The following is a 22,172-nucleotide window of genomic DNA, read 5'->3' on the forward strand; positions in this document are numbered from 1 at the left end:
GGCAGGGTTTGGTGTCGGTTCTGGAACCCATGTGGCGTTAATAACAAAGTCTGTGTCATTTCCCCTCCTCAGGACAGCTAGTTCCCAAACCCGATGTGGTCATCAGATTGGGACAAGGAGGAGAGGCCAGGACAGCAGAGGGAGAGACCCCGACGCGGAACCCTCCGGGTGAGCAGGTGCCGGGCCAGTCAGGCCAGGGGACCTGGTAGGTCAGTGAGAGCCTGGCGTGGGGGGCCCGCCTGGGAGCTCTTCTCCACGCCCCTAGACTCGGGGACACAACTTGGGTTCAATGAAGCGAGCTGCTGTCACATCCACGCGGTGCCCCCACCGACCGCCCTCCCGCAGCCTCCTTGTTCTTGCTGGGGTTCAGGCAGTGCACCCCATTTGTTCAGGTCCCCTCTCTAGCTCCCAGTATCCTCGGTGGCGGGGGAAGTACCGAGCCTTCCCCCTGTGTGCTCCCCCTGCTTTCTGGAAGTTCACAGGGCATTTCCTCTCTCTTGGGCGTTTGCATTTTCCTCAAGACGTGGGTGCAGGCGTGAGGGTTCCTCTTTACACCCTGCGGGCCCTTCCATTGACACCTGTAGTCTTCTTCAGCCCCAGGAAAACAATCCGCCTGGTTCCTTGCAGCTGGTGTGGACCAAAAGCTTTGCTAGTGACCTTCAGCTAGGCCAGGCCGGGCAGCCACCATGGTCTTGTCTGTGCTCAGGTTGTGCAGATGGTGTCAACCTTCCCACGACCGTGTCCTCTCGTCTCAGCTCCTCAGTCCCTTCCAGACCTGACTCGACCCTGCCTGTTGTCAGGATCCTGCTCGCATCAATGCTTCCCTCCCACTCCCCTGTCTTCTGTGTCATCTCTGTATTCACTGAAAACAGGTCAGCCTGAGAGGACATTTCCCCAGGCGGCTCGCTCCAGTGAGCGCCGCCTCAGGTCTGGGCACAGCTGCCCTTGCCCTTGTCCGGTGGGGGGCTGGTTTGGTTGGTTTTGCTCTGGGCCCCTTGTGGGACCCCCACACTCTTCAGATGCAGATCTTCCTCCGTTTGTTACCCACGCACGGCGGCCGGTCCGTGGGCCCATCTTCAGGGCGTGCGCGTGGATTCCGGGACTGCCCCGCGTGCTCCGTGGACCAGCAGCCGGGGCCCTAAGCAGAAGGTCACGCGCTGGGGTCCACCTCAGGGTCACAGATGTGAATCCGCTCTGCAGCGGCTGTTCAGACACTGGTGGCAGAGCCCCGGCTGCGCTGGCCGCGGGCCTGGCCGCGCCCTTGTTTCCCCTGAAGCCTTCCCCGCGGCTCGCGCCGGCTGGGCTGTGCGCCGTCTCTCTCGGGGCCTGCACCCCCTCCCTCCTCCCACGGCCGTTTGGGGGTGCGCCTTCCGCTTTCTCGCTCAGTCTACCCTACATCCGCGGCCTTGCGGAGATCCGTGAGGATTTCTGCTATGTTGGCGGCGTGCTTTTTCCCACCTGCCACGTTTCCGGGAATCAAAATGTCTAGTTGTCCGCGCAGCGGTGCCCTGGAAGGAGGAGGCCCACACTCAGAGGCGCGGCCCCCTCTTGGGGTCCCCGCTCCCTCGGGTTCGGAACTGTATTATGTTAGGGTAACCGTCCGCTCGTGCACTGTAGGTGCGGCGCAGTGCGGGTCACGGGGTCCTCCGGCGCGTTCCCCCTCTCACCCCCAAGGGCTGCCTCTTCTCAGGTTCGTGTCTGTAATTCTGCTGGTGGCACCTCCTGGGCCCGGGCATACCTCCCCACCTGCATTTCTGGCGGTTTCTATTTTGCCCCCCCCACCCCCACCCCTCTGAACACTCAGGATGGAGCTCGGTTACACCTCGGCCTGCGGGTCCCAGCTCTGTACGAAGCTGGGTGCTGTTGGTAGTTGCTGTGCGGGTTCCCTGCGGAAGGGGAGGTGGTAGTCTCAGCTGCTGTGTTTGCACTCCAGCAGGTAACTTCTTCAAACCTCGCTCTGTGGGGGTGGCTTATCCTCTGCCGAGAGCACAGACCCCTGGGAGAGCGCCTACATCTTATCTGTCCAGCTGTGAGGCTGGGGGCACGTTCGGCAGATACGGTTTGTTTGGGACGAGGGCAGAGGAAGGGGGTTCGGGGCTCATCCACAGCCCAGTAGTCAAGAACCTAGGCTTTGGAGCTCACAGGCGGGGTTCAGATTCTGGCTTCTTCGCTCACTGGCCGTCCCTCCCTCCACACACTGGCCCCAGAGTCTCATTGCCTGTTTGTGGAGGCGGCTGATGCTAGAACTTCCGGGACGGTCCGAATTGAAGGAGTGGGTGAACGTAAGCCTGGCCCCGTGGAAGCTGTCAGTAAATGTCATCACTGTTGTCACTGTTGTGCATGGAAAATAGTTTTTATTACAGTCATGGTTAACCAGACGTGTGTCACCTAGTGGCCTGTGGACCCCTCAGGGTACCCCACGAGGTGGTCCCTCCCGGTGGAAATGTTTTCAGAAAGCCTGGGGTGGGCCGGGTTCTGTGCGTTTTGAGCGACACTCCAGGTAGATCTGACTCCGTGTCTAGTTAAGATCCGCAGTTTAACCATCCCCGGAGAGGGGTCTAGGGGCACGGGGACACACGGCCAGGCCTCCCCCAGAAGCCTGGGATCCGTTGGGACGGAAGGCGGGGCGTGTGGACTCACTGCTGGGCATTTTGCCCCTCTTCCCTCATTCCCCCAGACCTCAGGCCGCTCTGGGACTGCACATTCCCTGGGCCTTGGAGGAAATTTCTGGCAGGTCCCATAACTTCTCCGCTTGTGCTGAGATATAGCAATCTTCTAGGAACCGTTAGTCTGCAGAGTGGCCTCACGGTGGTCATCAGGGTTGTCCAGTCCCAGGTAGTGGCGTGAAGTCTGAACTTCATTGATGGTGGTTGAGCTTTTCCCAGAAAAGTCTTTGCCTTTCTTCGTTTTCCCTGTCTTTTGTTTTCTTTTTCCTTCTCCTTCTACCTTTATTTACTTTGGGTTTATTTTGCTGTTCTTTTCTAGCTTTCTTCCTGACATCATGAAAATGCACACACTGAACAAGTGAAAGAATCATAGTTTGAATACCCATAGAATTCCACCTAGGTTCTACAGCGAACATTTTGCTCTGTTTGCTTTTTCTCATATCTCTATGTGTCCTAATTCCTCTGTCCTCCCATCAGCCCCCTTTCTTTCTTTTTAATGTTTTTATTTATTGTTGAGACAGAGAGAGACAGAGCGTGAGCAGGGGAGGGGCAGAGAGAGAGGGAGACGCAGAATCCGAAGCAGGCTCCAGGCTGTGAGCTGTCAGCACAGAGCCTGACGCGGGGCTCCAACTCACGGACTGTGAGATCATGACCTGAGCTGAAGTGGGTCGCTTAACTGACTGAGCCACCGAGGTGCCCCTATCAGCCCCCTTTCTTTTTGTGATGTGTTTCCTGGTAACTTTCAGAGACCAGTACATTTCACCCCTGAATACTTTCCCAGGCACGTCATTAACTATGTTTGTGTTGAATGCTTTTTGTGATGTGTTTCCTGCTAAGTTTCTGAGATCTGGACACTTCACCCCTGAATACTTCTGCAGGCATATCATTAACTAGAATTCATGATTTTTTAGTAGTGTTTGTCCATAATGCTTAGTAGGTATTTTAATAAAAAAATTCATAAGTAGCACCATATGGTATTTGATTGTATATGATGACATTTATCATAATCCCCATGTATATGTTTCATGTATTTTCATTATATATTTATGCTGAGATGACTGTTCTTAAGTGATATTTATGGAGGTATAATTTATATGCTGTAAGCTACCTTTCTTACGCGTACAGTCCTGTAGATTTGACAGAGATTTAGTCATGGAACCAAAATACTGGACCTTTTCATTCCCCTAAAGCATATCCTTGTGCCTCTATATAATTAAAGGTCTTCCTCACTCCCAAATCTGGGATTTGGAAATGGATTCTTCTCATTTCTTTCTAGTCTGCTAGTTTTATTCTTTCTAGAATGTCCTATAAATGCATCTTATAGTGGCCTGCCTTACGGGTCTTGCTTCTTTCACTTAATGCTTCTTAGCTTCATCCGTGTTTGACATGTATCAGCATCTTGTTCCTTTTTGAAGGTGAATGATGTTGTATTTGCTTATTCATTAAGCAGTTTATGCACATTGGATTCTTCTGGAATTTTTGGTCATTATGAAAGAAGTTGGTATGAGCATACACATCCAGGTGTTTGCATGGGCACGTTTTCATATTCTTGGATAAATACCTGGAGTGGTATTGCTTGGTCATGTGGTAAATGTATATTTAACTTCACAAGATATTACCCCGCTGCTTCTCAGCATGGCCGTACCATTTTCGTTGACCACCCCCAACATAAGAATTCTGGGTGTTTTGTATCCTCGTCATTACTTGGTATTCTGAGTGTTGTTAGTTTTTCATTTTAGTAGATGTGTAGGGAGCACCTTACTGTGATTTGAATCTGCATTTCTCCAATAACTAGTGGTTAGTGTCTTTTCATGTGTTTACTTGCCATCCGGACATCTTGGGCGAACTGTCTGTGGTAATGTTTTGCCATTTTTGTTGCTATTAAATGGTAAGAGCTCTTTACGTTTTCTAGATGCAAGTCCTTTATCAGCTATGTGTTCTCTGTGTATTTACTCCCAGGCTGTGGCTTGTTTTTATCTTACTAGTGTCTTTCAAAAGAAGACATTCTTAATTTTGATAAAGTCCAGTTTATGGTTCTTTTATGGTTCATGCCCTTTGTGCCCCATTACACAATTCTCTGTCTAACCCACGGTAGCACAGATTTTTCTCATATGATTTCCTTTGGACGATTTATAATTTTAGCTCTTACATTTAGGTTCTTTTATGGTTCATGCCCTTTGTGCCCCATTACACAATTCTCTGTCTAACCCACGGTAGCACAGATTTTTCTCATATGATTTCCTTTGGACGATTTATAATTTTAGCTCTTACATTTAGGTTCTTTTATGGTTCATGCCCTTTGTGCCCCATTACACAATTCTCTGTCTAACCCATGGTAGCACAGATTTTTCTCATATGATTCCTCCTTTGGAAGATTTATAATTTTAGCTCTTACATTTAGGCCAATGGGCATAATGAGATACGCATTCTTTTTATCTGGTGTGAGGTAAGGATCAATGTTCTTTTCTTTGCATATGCATATTCAGTTCCAGCAGCATTTTTGAAAAGACTGTATTTTCTCCATCGATTTACTTTGTCCCTCTTATTGAGAACAGGTGAACACATATGCGTTGGCCTATATGCCTATACTACATTGTCTTAATTCCTGTAGCCTGATATTAAGTGTTCACATCAGGTAGTATGAATCTTCCAACTTTGTTCTTCCTTTTCATAATGTTTTGGCTATTCTGGGTCCTTGATATTTTCATATACATTTTAGAATCAACTTACCAGTTTCCACATAATAGCCTGCGGGGATTTTGTCTGGGACTGCCTTGAGTCTGTGGATCATTGAAATACTTAACAACATTGACTCTTACGATTCATGAACATGATGTATCTCTCAATTTATTTGGGTCTTTTAACATCCATCTCAGCAATATTGTAGTTTTGAATGCACAGGTCTTGCATAGGAAGTGCAATTGCAATTTAAACATTCTATTTTAAACGTTTAGTCTTTGTCACTATCTTTTATTTTTTTATTTAAAAATTCTTTTTTAATGTTTCTTTATTTTTGAGAGGGAAAGAGAGGCAGACTGCAAACAGGGGAGGGGCATAGAGAGGGAGACACAGAATGTGAAGCAGGCTCCAGGCTCTGAGCTGTCAGAACAGAGCCCGACGCGGGGCTTGAACCCATGAACCGTGGGATCATGACCTGAGCTGAAGTCAGACACTCAACCGACTGAGCCACCCAGGCGCCCCTATAATTTTCAAATGTATTATAGCTACATACGTTTTAACTCCCCCCCCAGACAGTGTTATAATTTTTGCTGTCAACTACCATTCATATCTTAAAGAATTCAAAAGGATAAAAATAATCTGTTATATTTACCCAGATATTTTACCATTTCTGCTGCTCTTTATTCCTGAAGTTCTGTGCTTCCCTCTGATACTATTTCCTTTCACTCTGAAGATTCTGTATCATTTCTCTTACAACAAGTCTACTGGTGACAATATCTCTTAGTTTTCCTTCTGTGAGTTTTTAAATTTCATCTTCGTTCTTTTTTTAAGTTTATTTATTTATTTTGAGAGAGAGCGTGCGCGCACAAGCAGGGGAGAGGCAGCGAGAGAGGGAGGGGGTGAATTCCAAGCAGGCTCCGTGCTGTCAGCACACAGCCTGACGTGGGTCTCGATCCCACAAACCATGAGATCATGACCTCAGGTGAAACCAAGAGTCAGAAGCTTCACTGACTGGACCACCCATGCACCCCTCATTTTCATTCCTAAAAGAAATTTTTGCTGTATTTAAAATTCTGGGTTGACAGTTCTTCATCTTTGGTATTTTTAAGATGTTCCATTATCTTCTGGCCTCCATTGTTTCTGATGACAACTTTACAGTCATTTGAATCACTGTTTCCTTATACACAGTGTGCTTATTATTCAAGATTTTTAAAAAATTTTTAAAAACATTTATTTATTTTTGAGAGAGAGACAGAGTATAAGCAGGGGAGGAGCAGAGAGAGAGGGAGACACAGAATCCAAAGCAGGCTCCAGGCCCTGAGCTGTCAGCACAGAGCCCGACACGGGGCTCAAACCCACGAACCGTGAGATCATGACCTGAGCCGAAGTCGGACACTCAACTGACTGAGCCCCAGGTGCCCCAAAGCTTTTTTTTTTTTTTTTTTAACTTTGCTTACCAGCCATTTGATTGTAATGTTTCTGGGTGTTTCTTTGAGTTCATCTTGTTTCTGGTGTGCTAAGCTTCTTGAATCTGTTATGTCTTTCTCCAAATTTGGAAAATTTTTTGACCTTTATTCAGATCTTTTTTTTTGCACGAATTTCTCTTCCTTTGAGGACTCTAATGACATGAATGTTGGGCCTTGGGATATTGTCTGTTCTGCAGGTTGGCAGGTTGGATCATCTCTGTCAGTTTAACACCCAAGTTCATTGACTCTTGCCTCTGTCGTTGCCATTCTTCTAAGTCCATCCTGTGAGTTGGTGTTCTAATTTCAAATAATTGTGTTTTTTAGTTCTAAATTTCAGTTTCTTTTTTACGGTTTCTGTATCTCTTGAGAACTTCTATTTATCCATTTTTTAAATTTAGCCATTTATTTCAGGTGTGTTTGCCTTTATCATAGAGCTTAGTTACAATAGTTACTTAAATGTCTTTGATAATTCCAGTATCTGAGTGATCTCAGGATTGGCATCGGTTGAATATCTCCTCCCTTAGGAAGAATTGGTCACATTTTGCTGGTTGTTTGTTATATTGAATAATTTTGGATTCTTAGATAATGGCGATGGTTTTGTTGTTTTTAATCTTTGTTTATCATGTAATAAACCCTGTTAGATTCGGATCACCAGTTTTGTCTCATCTTCTATGGATGTTAATTCATCAGTTAGGTTTTCACTGCCTTTCCTGTGCTTCTTTGGATCTTCCCTACGTATGCACCATTCAAGTCTTGGTCTGAGACTTGAGTGGTGATGTAAGTCTTTGTGCAGTTATCAGAGACCTTGCCGTCCTGCTTCAGGTCTGTCTCATGCGTTTGTCACTCAGGTGTTAGACTTGCTTGAGCTGTGGTTTAAATCTTAGTTTAGTTCAGTTCTTAAAGCCTTGGCGTGAGGCTTTTCTTGCCCTTGCACACAAGCCACAGGACTGGGGAAGTTCATATGCCATGGGGACAGAATCTTGCAAAAAATGAGGGAGGGACAAAAAGGAAATTCACTAGAAAAAATAAAAGGAAACTCACTATATGAGCTGCTTCTCTACCTTTTGACTCTCCCCTCAGAGTCCGCCTGCTTTCGTTTATTTTTCAGAGTCCTCAAGTAGTCGGCTTTACATAATTTTGTCCAGAGTAAATTTTAGTTGCAAGAATCAGCAGGAGAGAGAGGCTATAGTAGACATCTTCCACGGTGGCCAGTAATGGAAACCTTGATTTTATTCATTCTTGCTTTTATCTCTATTATTTCCGTGCCCCTGCTCATTTCAACTGAATTTCTTTCCTTTTCTAGTTTCATAAGGTAGAAGCTTAGGTCGTTGCTTTGATAGTTTCCTTTTCTAATGTAAGCATTGGGAAAGTTACCACAGTCTCTGAGTACAGATTTCTCTGTTTTCACCCCTTTATTGTGGTGTAATTGACACAGAAGAAATTGCATGTCTTTGTAATGCACAATCTGCTAAATGTTGACACGCACACCCATGAATCCATCACCACAACTAAGATAATGAAGTCATAGAGTGAGTTGGGAAGTATTTCCTCCCTCTTCAGCTCTTCCGAAGAATTTGTATAGAAGCCGGTATTATTTCTTAAACGTCTGGTAGAATTCTCCAGTGAAGTCAACTGCACCCGGAGTTTTCTTTGTGGAAAGGTTTTAAGCTACCATTTCAATTCCTTTAAATACTTACTGGTTTATTCATATTATTTCTTCTTTTTTTGATGTTTGTTTTTGAGAGAGAGAGAGAGAGAGACAGAGCACGAGCAGGGGAGGGGCATAGAGAGAGAGAGGGAGACACAGATTCTGAAGCAGGCTCCATCCAGGCTCTGAGGTGTCAGCACAGAGCCTGGTGTGGGGCTGGAACCCACGAACCGCAAGATCATGACCTGAGCCGAAGTTGCGCGTTCAATAGACTGAGCCACTCAGGTCCCCCTCATGTTATTTGTTCTTGAATGAGCTTTGGTAACTTGTGTCTTTCAAGGAGTTTGTCTGTTTCACTTAAGTTGTCAAATTTATTGGGATAAAGTTGTTAAGGTCAGGCGTAGGTCAGGGTAAAGATAAGAGTCAGAAGCTAAAAAATTTTAGCAGTCAAAAGTCTTTATTGGGAATTAAGATCTCGGGCGAGGTTCCGTGGCTTGGGGACAGAGAGAGAGAGGAGTCAGGGAAGTCGCGCCTGGGTGTGGTGGGGTAGGGCTTTTAAGCTGCAGTGGTTCCAGGTTTAGGTCCGGGTGGGCCTTTTTTGCGCCAGGTCGTGCTGTCGCTCGGTGATTGGTTGACCTTCAGTTCGTTCTGGCAGGCTGCTCGGGGCTTTCCGTTAGGTTGCGCTGGCGAGATGGCCGTCCCCTCCACTGTGGTTCCAGGGACATCCTAACATTCCAACCTCTTATTGGTGATAATGGGCGACGGATCTGATCTGGCTGCTTCCTGTGGGTGTAAGGGCGACGTCATGGTATGTGGGGTCTGAGGTTGGAATGCGGGATAATGACCGGACCACCATCTGGTGAAATGCAACCTGGGAAACTTCATGAATTCGTTTCCATACGAAACGGAGAAAACAAGGTAAGAGCATAAGTATTATACAGATAGCAACTAGTGGGATGACTATGGTGTGGAGCCAAGTTAGGAGGGGTGATTGCCACCAGGAGGTTAGGGGGTCTGAGGATCCTGGGTGGGCGGATAGAGTTTTTTGGATTTCCTTTAGGTGTTCTAAATTGGTTTCAACTAAGCCTGATTCATTGAGGTAGTAGAAACATTCTTCCCTCAGGAACAGGCATGTTCCCCCTTTTTCTGCTGTCAGGAGATCTAGGGCTCGTCGGTTTTGTAGAGTGACCTGTGCTAGGGAGTTGATCTGCCTTTGTAAGGCGGTTAGGGAGGTTCCTGAGGCTTCTATTGCGATTTGGAGCCTGTCTGACAGATCCCCGGAGGAGCTAATGGAGCGTATTAGGAAGCTGGTCCCAACACCGTCGGCCAGTAGGGAGGTGGCCAGGGATAGTCCGACCATTTAGTGGGAGGAAAACGGCTCGTTTTTGGAGATGGAATTCGAGGAGTTGATGGAGTTCTTCCTGTCCGTATAGGGTGAGTTGGGGGATGATGGTGACTGGGAGACAGATAGAAGTGTTTTTGGGTATTTGTTTATAAGCCGTGCCATTGCACCAATAGAATCCCCCTGGGGGGGATTGTGGCTAGGCATAGGCAAGGGGGAGGGGCAAGTTGGGGAGGCATAAGAAGAGTAGCATGTTGGGTGAGATGTGTTGTATTGAGGGGTCTCAGTGAGGATGGGAACCTGTAGGGAGATTTGACTTCTGGGGTGGTTGGTGGAGTTAGTGGCATTGAGAAAGGGGGTGGGTAATGGGACGGCTATTACTGGATCCCGCTGGAGGGATGCGCAAAGAAAGCAGCGTGACAGGTTAGTTAAGCCTGAGTGGTTAAGCAGGACTGTTCCTTGTCTGATTAGTGTAAGCCATGAGAAGGGATGTTGTGTGGGGGGTGTCTGCAGTTGGGTTTTGAGCTGGTTTTCTTGGTCCGTGATCATTTGGGTAAGATCTTTAAGGTTGGAGAGGGAAGGAGCCATTGAGGGTTCGTAGGTTCGATAGATGGTTAAAGAGGAGACGGGGTTAGAGTGATGGCCGTTCTGATACAGTTTGCCCCTTGTCCCGGTTTGCCAGTGGATATCCCATGGATCAGGGATAGTAAGGGTAAAGTTGCTACCTTGTAAGCAGAAGCGGCCGGTCTTTTTCCCTGTGAAACAGTTTCGGTTGAGCCAGTGCATGTTACAATAGCTATAGGGGCATTCTCCATATTGGGTGGGGGAGGTTTGGGAGCATATACTGTTGGTTTGGCCATATAAAAAGCAAATAGCAGGCTGTATGTGTGCAGCGGCTTGGAGGGTGTTGATTTGTGGAAGTAGGGTGGCAGGATTGAGTCTGGGGGAGAGTTGGAGAGATATTTCAGGATTTTTAACAAAGAGCAGATGGAACAATTGTATGTGTGATGGGGAGAGGTGTGCCAGGGCCTTATGTGTAAGGAGATCAGATAGACGGTGCGATGGGAGTACCGTTAGGGGGCAGTGTAGGGTGAGTTTGAGTGCCTCTTTGGTTAGGGTGGCTGCTGCTGCAAGTGCTGTAAGGCAGGGTTGCCACCCCCTGATGGTAGGGTCCAGTCGTTTAGAGAGGTAGGCGACAGCTTGTAACTTGGGGCCACATGGTTGGGCTAGGAGCCCTGTTGCAATTCCAGCCCTTTCATCTGTGTATAAGAGGAAAGGCTTTGAAACACTGGGGAGGGAAAGGACCGGTTGAGTGACTAGAGATGTGACCAGCCGTTGGAAGGCCCTTGCTACCGATCCCGGGCTGGAGAGTGGGCCTTGGGGGGTTTCCTTGGCTGCTTTGTATAGGGGAGCTGCGTGTACAGCAAAGTTAGGGATCCAGTGTCAGAAGAAGCCCACTAAGCCCAGGAAGGAGAGGATTTCGTCTGCATTGGTAGGTGGGGACAGGGTTTGGAGGGCTCGGAGACGGTCTTGGGTTAGGGCCTTGGTGGTAGGTGTGAGTGAGAATCCCAGGAACGTGACTGTATTAGTACAGATTTGGGCTTTGTGTGGGGAGACTCAATACCCCAGGTTAGCCAGGAAGTTTAGGATATGGATTGTATCTTATTTGGTGTGGTCGAAAGAGGTTCCACATAGTAGGAGGTCATCTATGTATTGTAGTAGAGTACAGTGACTAGGGAGTGGGGATTTGAGGAGATCCCTGGCCAAGGCTTGCCCAAAGAGATGGGGACTATCACAGGACCCCTGGGGAAGTACCGTCCATGTGAGTTGGCAGGCCAGAGAGGTGACTGGATCTTGCCATGTGAAGGCAAAGAGGAATTGGGATTCGGGATGTAGGGGAATGATGAAAAAGGCATCTTTGAGATCAAGCACTGTAAAATGGGTTGTGGATGGGGGAATTTGGGAGAGGAGGGTGTATGGGTTGGGCACTACTGGGTGGATGGGGATTACAGCTTCATTGATTATTCAGAGGTCTTGTGCTAGTCTATATGAGCCATTAGGCTTTTTTACAGGCAAGATCGGGGTGTTGCAGGGGGAGTGACATGGGATTAGGAGGCCTTCCTTGAGTAGGTGATCGATGATGGGCTTTAGGCCTAGTCGGTGGGTGTGGGAGATTGGGTATTGGGGTCTAGAGGGGAATTGTGATGGATTTTTGAGTTTAATGAGGACAGGTTGGTGGTGGGTGGCAATTGTTGGGGTGGATGTATCCCATACGATTGGGTCTACTGGGAGGTCTGGGTGTGGGTTGAGGCTGTGGTCTGTGTGGTCTGTGATAACAGCCAGTAGGAGATGAGTGGGGGAAGGAGAGGGGCAGATAGCTGGTAGGTGTATAGAGGTTCCTAATTTATTGAGGATGTCTCGGCCCAACAGGGGGACGGGGCAGGAGGGGATGACTAGGAAGGAGTGGGAGAAGTGGAAGCCATCCAGGCAGCAGGTGAGTACCGGTGTGCATGGGGGATTGGAGGGGGTGCCACTTATGCCCATGACCGAAACGGAGGATGGTGTGGTGGGGCCAGAATAGCTCGGCAGGACGGAATAGGTAGCCCCTGTGTCCAACAGAAAGGAGATGGACTTACCCGCCACCTGGAGTTTTACCCTGGGCTCAGCGTGGGTCACCGGGGTTACTGAGTCTGGGCCTCGTCAGTCGTCATCCTCCGTCTCCAGGAGTTGGAAGGCAGAGTCCAATCCGGGTGAAGCCTCGCCACGTGGAGGCGTTGCGAGTCTGTCGTCCCTTGGGTTAGGACAGTCGGATTTCCAATGGCCCATTTGCTAGCACAATGGGCATGTACTGGTAGGCTTTTTGGGATGGGGACACTGATGAGACCAATGGCCTTCTTGGCCACATTTAAAGCAAGGCCCCGGAGGAGGCTGTGGTCCAGAGGGCTTTATTGTGGCTGGCCTTAGGGCCAAGACCAAGACTTGGGTCTGTAATTGTACCTTTTGTTGGAGACCGGCCTGTCGCCGTTGTTCTTGAGCTTCCTCTCGGCCATTAAAAACTTTAAAGGCCATCTTTACCAGGTCGGCCATGGGGGTCTGAGGACCATCTTCAGCCTTTTTTAGTTTTTTTGGTTATCAGGGGCTAATTGGGAAATAAAATAGGTAGACAATACGGTGGCCCTGGCGGGGGTGGTAGGGTCCAGTCTGGTATACTGGGTAAGTGTCTCTGTGAGCCGGCTAAGGAAGGCTGCGGGGTTTTCATTGGGGTCCTGTATTACTTCTTGAAGTTTGTTAAAATTTACTGATTTGTTTGAGGTTGCCCTCATTTCTGCTAGTAGGCACTGGATCATTTGGTCCCGGCGCCGGTGACCATTGCCCGCATGTTGGTAGTTCCAATTGGGGTTGGCCGCCAGGACAGCATCGGCCCCTAAGTGGGGTTGGTCATGTGGGTTTGGTCTGCATGTTCTCTGGCTGCGGCCTGGATGCGCTCCCTTTCCTTAGGGGTGAGGGTAGGGTGAGGATTACATGGATGTCATGCCATGTGAGACTGCAGGCTTGAGCAAGGTATTGGAATTCCTTAATGTATTGGGTGGGGTCAGCCGAGAATGACCCTAGCTGCTTTTCAATGGCAGATAAGTCTTAGAGGGAGAAGGGGACGTGAACGGGAACCAGGCCTTCAGGTTCTGCCACCTCTCGGAGAGGCAAGATGGCCGCTGGGGCCTGTTCGATGGGAGGGGCCTGAGCACAAGTTCGGGATGATATGGGAGGTGAAGGCGGGACGGCTGGAGGTAGGGAGTACGGAGGGGGGCGAGGGCCAGTGGGCGAGGGCTGGTGGGTGGCATGGCTAGATTCTCTAATGGGTCGGAGATAGGGAAGTTGGTGAGGTGGGGTCATCGGGGGTTGTGGGCGGGCAAGGAGCATGCGTGCAGAGGGGCAGGAGGAACATAGGTAGGGGCGAGACCTGAGGTTCCAAAAGGCCATGACGTAGGGTATTTCTCCCCATTTTCCCAGCCGATGGCAGAAATTGTCCAGATCGGTTAAGATTTGGTATTGTAAAGACTCCTCGGGTGGCCATTGAGGATCATTATCTAATTTGTACTGAGGCCAGACTACAGTGCAAAGGCGGATGAGTCGGTTACGACGAAGTTCGCCTTGTAAGCCCAGGAGCCAGAAGTTTTTTAACAGACATTGGGGGGGTGGGTAAGAGATCGAGGCGGTTTAGACTCGTTACTCCCCATTGGCGTGGCAGGGCGAGGCGTCCCTCGCGCTGCAATAAGGGGTCTGTTGGCGTGCGGGCCTTACGGCGTGTGGAGGAAAGGAGACTGATTTGCGAGACATCTCTCCTGGGTGTCAGCCGTAGTTGGAGGAGGGAAGGAGGGGTCTGTCCTACTTACCGGCTCCTGTAGGCGCTTGTGAGTAGGGTGGTTGGTGTCTGGCTTGGCGAGGAGGGAGTTCGGCCAAGGGAGGCGAGCTACTACCTCCCCCCGGGTTTCGGCACCAAATGTTAAGGTCAGGCGTAGGGCAGGGTAAAGATAAAGTCAGAAGCTAAAAAATTTTGGCAGTCAAAGGCTTTATTGGGAATTAAGGTCTCGGGCGAGGTTCCTTGACTCAGGGAGAGAGAGAGAGGAGTCAGGGAAGTTGGCGCCCGGGTGTGGTGGGGTAGGGTTTTTAAGCTGCAGCGGTTCTGGGTTTAGGTCCGGGTGGGCCTTTTTCGCGCCAGGTCCTGCTGTCGCTCGGTGATTGGTTGACCTTCAATTCGTTCTGGGGCTTTCCGTTGGGTTGCGCTGGCAAGATGGCCGTCCCCTCCACTGTGGTTCCAGGGACATCCTAACAAAAGTTGTTGATAATACTCCTGTATTATCTTTTTAATTTCTGAGAGCCCCTGGTAGACTTGTTCTAGTTTTAAAAGTGTAATCAGAGGCGCCTGGGTGGCTCAGTCGGTTAAGCGTCTGACTCTTGATTTTGGCTGGGACATAATCTCACAGCTTGTGGGATCGAGCCCTGCATCGGGCTCTGTGCTGACCGTGCAGAGCCTGCTTGAGATTTCTCCGTCTCCCTCTCTCTCTGCCCCTCCCCTGCTCTCACGCACTCTCTCTCTCCCTCAAAATAAATAAACTTAAAAAAAAAAGTTTAATCACAGATAACAGTGAAAACTGTGAACCTCATTTAAAGGGAAACCTCTCCGCCAACTAACGCCGGCTTCGGTGCTGCAGGCTGGAAGCTTTTGGGGGCAAAAGAAGCATGCCCAGTCTCTCTTTGCTGCTGTCACCTCGATGCTAGCAGGAAGCCTTCTTCCCAAAGTAACCCCGTCCTGTTCACACCCAGAGGGGCCACATCTGGCTTGTAGACCGTGTGCGTGTGTGTACCCGTGCCTGGCACCTTGATGTCTTCACACCCCTATGTGGCCTCTTTGGCACCCGTAGTTTTTCTGGGTGCAGATGGGGTGCCACGCCCTGTGTGTCCCCCAAACTCTAGCAGGCATACATCAAGCAAGTTGTCTCCTGGAGTCCTTACTAGACGAGGGGTCAGGTGAATATGCTCCTCCCTCCCGTGTTGTTGGGGAGACAAAATGCCACAGTTTTCCCACAGCTCTCCTGGAAGAGGTCTCCTTCCCCTGCTCCTTCCACCTTAACCTGTCAGACTTTTAAGGCCTGTGTTACTACTGAGGGACGTTAAGTGGTTCTGACCTGCTCCTTTTAAGTCCTGCTAAGATCGCTGGACTAGAGAAGCACTTAGTAGTATCGTATTAGCAGCCTTTGAAAGAGAAAGAGTGGGCTTTTTTTTCCCCCTCCTGATGAGAACTTTTAAGGTTTACTGTCTTAGTGGGGGCACCTGGGTGGCTCAGTGGGTTAAGCGTCCGACTTCGGCTCAGGTCATGATCTTGTGGTCCACGGGTTCGAGCCCCATATTGGGTTCTGTGCTGACAGCCCGGAGCCTGCTTCGGATTCTGTGTCTCCCCCTCTCTCTGCTCTTCCCCCAGCTCATGATCTGTCTCTCTCTCTCTCTTTCTCTCAAAAATAAATACACGTTAAAAACAAATTTAGGGGCACCTGGGTGGCTCAGTCGGTTAAGCATCTGACTTCGGCTCAGGTCGTGATCTCACGGTCTGTGGGTTCGAGCCCCGCGTCGGGCTCTGTGCTGACAGCTCAGAGCCTGGAGCCTGTTTCGGATTCTGTGTCTCCCCCTCTCTCTCTGCCGCTTCCCTGCTCATACTCTTTCTCCCTCTCTCTCCCTCTCAAAAAAAAAAAAAAAAGTAAAGCCCTTAAAACAGTGCCGGACACATAAATGTCCCCTGCTATGCCATTCTTATCATCCTTATTGATGTTGTTCATAGCTAGCCACGTGGACCCCCCCCTTATCTTCTTTGACTGTTTGGTCATCCATATAGGAATCATAGGGTTAGTTTCTTGACGTCTGTGGAAAACCCTGTTGAGGCTTCCTGAATACAATTGCACTGCATTTATTTTTTTATTTAAAAAAAATTTTTTTAACGTTTATTTATTTTTGAGACAGACAGAGAGCATGAACGGGGGAGGGTCAGAGAGAGAGGGAGACACAGAATCGGAAACAGGCTCCAGGCTCCGAGCTGTCAGCGCAGAGCCCGACGCGGGGCTCGAACACACGGACCGTGAGATCATGCATGACCTGAGCCGAAGTCGGCCGCTTAACCGACTGAGCCACCCGGGTGCCCCTGCACCGCGTTTAAAGACAAGCTGGGCACAGGCTCAGGATTGGCATCTTTACACTGTTGAATTTTCTCATCGGTGAACCCTTAGCTTCTCTTTTCTGTTGTTTGTCTTCAGAAAGTGCTCGCACATCTCTTGTTACATTTATTCACAGATACTTCTTAGTTATTGCGGCAGTTGTGAATGGGATCTTTTTTTCCCGTAATGTTTTCTTTTTTTTTTTTTAAGGTTTTATTTGTTTATTTTGAGAGAGAGTGAGCGAGCATGCACAAGCCGGGGAGGGGCAGAGAGAGAGGGAGAGAGAGAATCCCAGGCAGGCTCTGTGCTCAGTGCAGAGCCCGACACAGGGCTTGATCCCATGACTGTGTCATGACCTGAGCCAAATCAAGAGTCACACACTTGGGGCTCCTGGATGGCTCAGTCAGTTAAGTGTCTGACTCTTGGTTTCGACTCAGGTCATGATCTCACGGTTTGTGCATTCGAGCCCCGGGTCAGGCTCTGTGCTAACAGCACGGAGCCTGCTTGGGATTCTCTGTCTTCCTCTCTCTGCCCCTCCTCTTTTCACCCTCTATATCGCTCTCTCTCAAAATAAATAAATAAACATTAAAAAAAAAGAGAGAGAGAGAGAGAGACACTTAACCGACTGAGCCACCCAGGCGCCCCTCCTATAACATTTTCTAACTGGCTAATATCAGTGCATGAGAATGCTAATGATGTTGATATAATCAACCTGTGAACAGAAACCATTCTAGATGGCTTTTATTAATACTAATAGTTCTTAGGGGCGCCTGGGTGGCTCAGTTGGGTAAGCACTGACTTCGGCTCAGGTCATGATCTCACGGTTCGTGAGTTCGAGCCCCACGTTGGGGTCTGTGTTGACAGCTCAGAGCCTCAAGTCTGCTTCCCATCCTGTGTCTCCCTATCTCTCCGGCCCTCCCCGATCGTGCTGTCTCTCAACAAAAAAATACTAATAGTTCTTAGATTCTCTTGAGTCTTCTATGTAAAGAGTTCTCTTCATAAAAACAATCTTGTCTTTTCCTTCCCAATCGTACATTTTCTTTCTTTTTCTTCTCTCCTATCAGGACATGTAGTACAGTGTTTAATAGATGCAGTGATAGTGAATTCTTTGTTTGTTTCTGATTTTAATGAAAATAATGAGGACAGTGATAGGAAAATAATGATAGGAAGTATGTGAGTGCTTGCTATGTTCTGGATGCTTTTCACACACTTAATCCTTGGACAACCCTGTCAAGTCGGTTGGCTGTTAGCTTCATTTTATCGATGAGAAAACTGAGGCCCAGAGAGGTGACAGAACTCATAAAACCCACCATTACGTGTATTTGCTGTGCTATCTTGAAAGATCCCTTCCATCCGAAGCTGCTTCTGTATTCCTCGTTTGCTAATGAGACTTTCTTAAACATCATGAATGAGTGTTACTATTTTCTCGAATGCTTATTTTCTGCCTCTGTTGACAAGGTAATTTTTCTCCTTTGATCTATTCATGGGGTGGATTATGTTAATAGGTTTTCTGATATTGAACTGTTCCTCCACTCGTCTGCTCAATTCTACTTGGTTGTGATGCATTTCTTTTAATAAATTGAAGTCTGCTCACGTTTAAGAGTCTTGCATTAATGTTCAGAAGTGAGAAAGAGCTTCGATTTTCTTTTCTTGTGCTGTCCTCTTATTCTGGTATACGAGGTTATACTGGCTGCATAAAACAGACTGGGCACTTTTCCTTCTTTTTCTAGTTTCTGAAACTAATTGACTGCAGTATATCTGTTCGTGTGAGTTGATGGCAATCATCTATGAAAACTTCCAGGGGCGCCTGGGTGTCTCAGTTGGTTAAGCGTCCGACTTCGGCTCAGGTCATGATCTCACAGTCTGTGGGTTCGAGCCCCGCATCGGGCTCTGTGCTGACAGCTCAGAGCCTGGAGCCTGTTTCGGATTCTGTGTCTCCCTCTTTCTCTGACCCTCCCCTGTTCATGCTCTCTCTCTCTCTGTCTCAAAAATAAATAAATGTTGGGGCGCCTGGGTGGCGCAGTCGGTTAAGCGTCCGACTTCAGCCAGGTCACGATCTCGCGGTCTGTGAGTTCGAGCCCCGCGTCAGGCTCTGGGCTGATGGCTCGGAGCCTGGAGCCTGTTTCCAATTCTGTGTGTCTCCCTCTCTCTCTGCCCCTCCCCCGTTCATGCTCTGTCTCTCTCTGTCCCAAAAATAAATAAAAAATAAATAAATAAATAAATAAATAAATAAATGTTAAAAAAACTTCTGGGTAGGATGCCCTTTTTTAGGGCAAGACTTTTGATTACAGGGTGAATTTTATGATTTTCAAAATAATTACTGATTTATTCCTGTTTCCTGTATCCTCTGTCAATTCTGGTCATTTTTCTAGACAGTTGTGTTTCATCTGAGATTTCAGATTTACTGACCTAAGGCAGTATTCTTTTTCGATTAAAAGAAAAATAGGTTTCATTTTTACCAAAGTAGATCATGGCTGAGGTTTAAAGAATGAGAAAAGTGTGGTAAAGCTATAAAGAAAGTCAAAGTCATTATAAACATAAAATGCAGGATAGTGATTATCTGAGAAGAAAGAAAATGAAATGGGCACATGAACTTCAAAGGTAATGATAATTTGTTTTTTGGGTGTTTTTTTTTCAGGGAGTGCGTGTACGTGCACTCAAGTGGGAGAGGGGCAGAGGGAGAGAAAGACTCTTAAGTAGGCTCCAGGCCCAGCTTGGAGCTCTATGTGAGGCTCAGTCCCACGACCATGAGATCATGACCTGAGCCAAAATCAAGAATCAGATACCTAACTGACTGAACTACCTGGGTGCCCCTGTTTTTCTTTTTCTTTTCTTTTTTTTTTTTTAAGTAGGCTCCACACCCAACGTGGGGCTTGAACTCATGACCCTGAGATCAAGAGTCACATGCTCTTTTCACTGAGCCAGCCAGGCACCCCACGATAATTTGTTTTTTAGTGAGTGGTGGATAGCAGGTGTCTTTTGTATCACTATTCCTTATAATTTATATGTATCTCACGATAATTATGTAGAATTTTCAGCTACGGAAGATTGAGATTTAGCTCACTTCATTTCTCCTGCCTCTCACACACATCCTCACACCAAGACGTTTTGTTCCCCGGTGTTCCCAGTATGATCCTACCAGAGATGTGGTTCCCGACAGTACTTCTGTCTACAACGTTATGGCTGTGTAAACATCGTGCGCAGCTGAGCCGTGCGGTAACCTGTGATTAGTTTAGCTCTCCCGCGTAACTCTTTGCTTCCTTTGGTTAATATTTGCTTTATTTCTTTGCTTTGCTTCTTTCTGTACGTACTTCCTGCCAGCTCAACTTGAACACTCCATAACCAGCCATCTAGAGTGGCTCCGGATGCTTTCCAGAGCTAGCAGGTGTTCCAATCAATGTCATAACCCCTGAGCTTGTCTGGAGCCATCTGACCCTCTCCCTCCTGGGTGGATTATCCTCATCGCTGCTCGCGTGGCTGCCCTCACATCCTTCACCATCATTCTGGGGGCTCCCTCCACTTTCTGCTTTGTTGGAGTCCCCATTCGCTTTATGCCACGCCCTCTTCCACGGTTCATTGGAGCACCGTCTTCCAGGACTCGACTCAGAAAGAACGTAGGTCCATGGGAGGTACATTTGTTGAGGTTGTTGAATATCTAGAAGTGTTGGTTATCCTCGTCCTAGGTGGAGAGTTGAGCTTGGGGTAGAGTTCTAGGATGGACGTTTCTTTCCCTTAGACTTCTGAAGGCATTGCACCATTGTCTTCTGATTTTCAATGTTCCTTTTGAGAACTCTGAATCTATTCTGATTATTATTATTATTGTTTTTTAACATTTACTTATTTGAGAGAGACAGAGCGTGAGCGGAGGAGGGGCAGAGAGAGAGGGAGACACAGAATCCGAAGCAGGCTCCAGGCTCCGAGCTGTCAGCACAGAGCCCGACGCGGGGCTGGAACTCACAGACCGCGAGATCGTGACCTGAGCTGAGGTCAGATGCTTAACTGACTGAGCCACCCAGGTGCCCCTATTATTGATACCTGGTATCAATTTTTTTTTCTGTCTGTAAGCTTATAAGATCCACCCCCGCCCGTTTATCTCATGTTCGGTGACGTTTCTCCATGTACCTTGATATGGGATCATTTTCACCAGTATTCCTGGGCACTTGGGTAGGAGATCAATCCCCACAGGGATAGTTGCTCCTTTCTCGTACAGAGCCAAGATGCTGCAGAGACTGACAGCCACATTTCAAGTCCAAGTGGCAAGCAAGTTGTTTTTCGTTTTTTTGTTTTTTTTTAAAAAGCCCTTTTCACTTTGTCGAAGATTCCAAGTTGACCCTATAACAATAGGCACCTCAGGCCACAAAATCATCAGCCCCTAATGGTCGGACATCTGGACTCCCAGAAGAACAACAGGTGTTCAGTGCCCCAAGCAGGCAAGATAGTCTTCTCAGTGTAGGGAACATTCTAGAAACTGACTTTCCAGACTTCAGCCAGGAGCCAGGCTTGCTGTGTTAGCATTTCCCTGCATGCTCTCTTTACTGATGCTCTTTATTTCTTCACGTGGATTTGAGTTACCATATCGTAAACTTTCTTTCTTAGAGCTGAGCTCCAAGTTAGGTCACACAGTGACAGCAGATGGAGCTTTCGGTGGAGATCCAAAACAGGTCAGCCCCCCAGGCTGCTGTGATGCTGCCAGTTTTCACTGCTTATGGGGCAGAGTTGGGGAGCCAGCGGTTTGGGGTACAGGGAGAAGAGGTGAGTGGCACCAACTGAAACACCACAGATTGGGCTGTTCTCACTGAGGTTCACCGGTTCTTCTTGAATAAATGCTTCTTTTTAAATTTTTAAAAAATGTTTATTGAAGAGAAGAGAAGAGAAGAGAGAGAGAGAGAGAGAGAGGGAGAGACAGGGAGAGAGAGAACCCCAAGCAGGCTCTACACTGTCGGCATGGAGCCCGACGCGGGCCCCGAACTCACCAACTGTGAGATCGTGATCTGAGCGAAATCAAGAGTCAGACGCTCACCCGACTGAGCCACCCAGTGGCCCTGAATAAACGCTTCTTAATTTGTTGTATGCCTTTGGTTAATTTCCTAACTCCTCAAAGGATAGATTTTGATAATTTTGCCAGTATTTTCGTTGCTTTCATGGGGGGGAGAGATTTACTGAGATCCTCACTCCCCCTTTCCAGAAGTCTTGCCTTAGTGCATTTCTCTTAAAACTGAAGAGAAGTACAGAAAATCATCATTGTAACATACCTTTGTGCTTACTTCCCAGAATTAGCAAATGTCAGTATTTTGATACTTGGTGGTGGTGGGTTTTTTTTTTTTTAATAAAAGAAATAGAGCTTTACAAATAAAGGTGTCCTTTTCCTGTCCCGAGTCCCGCTCCTCTCGTTCACTCCCCGGGCAAACAGTACCATGAATTTGGTGAGTACCCTTCTCATCCATGTTCTTATACTTGGACTACATCTATTTGCATCTGTAATCTGTATGATGTTCCTTTTGGAAATCTACCAGCTTAGTGCACTTGAACCTTAGGGTTCTTTCCAAAACTTTCTTTCTGTATTCAGCGTTGCCCTTTGAGTTGGTGCATTACATTTAGTTCATTCATTTTCAATGCTGGTATAGCATTCCAGCGTTGGAGTATTGCAGTCCATCAACCCATACCTCTGTT

General features: G+C 47.8%; 1 protein-coding gene across 9 annotated transcripts in view; it reads left to right on the plus strand.

The window, feature by feature from the left end:
- The window catches only part of ZNF674 (zinc finger protein 674), a 37,625-nt gene that overhangs the window by 8,197 nt on the left and 7,256 nt on the right, over positions 1–22,172 (plus strand). For 7 of the 9 annotated variants that reach the window (XM_019417571.2, XM_019417572.2, XM_053891680.1 and 4 more), the window contains one exon: positions 73–168. In XM_019417571.2, coding sequence (XP_019273116.2) covers positions 73–168 — 96 coding nt within the window. Of the gene's footprint in view, positions 1–72; positions 206–12,231; positions 12,296–22,172 lie in introns of all 9 variants that reach the window. The other 2 variants (XM_053891682.1, XM_019417578.2) reach the window with 2 other exon arrangements.

This window comes from Panthera pardus, unplaced genomic scaffold (genome assembly GCF_024362965.1).
Source record: "Panthera pardus isolate Hobbes unplaced genomic scaffold, ASM2436296v1 HiC_scaffold_27, whole genome shotgun sequence".
NCBI lineage: Eukaryota > Metazoa > Chordata > Mammalia > Carnivora > Felidae > Panthera > Panthera pardus.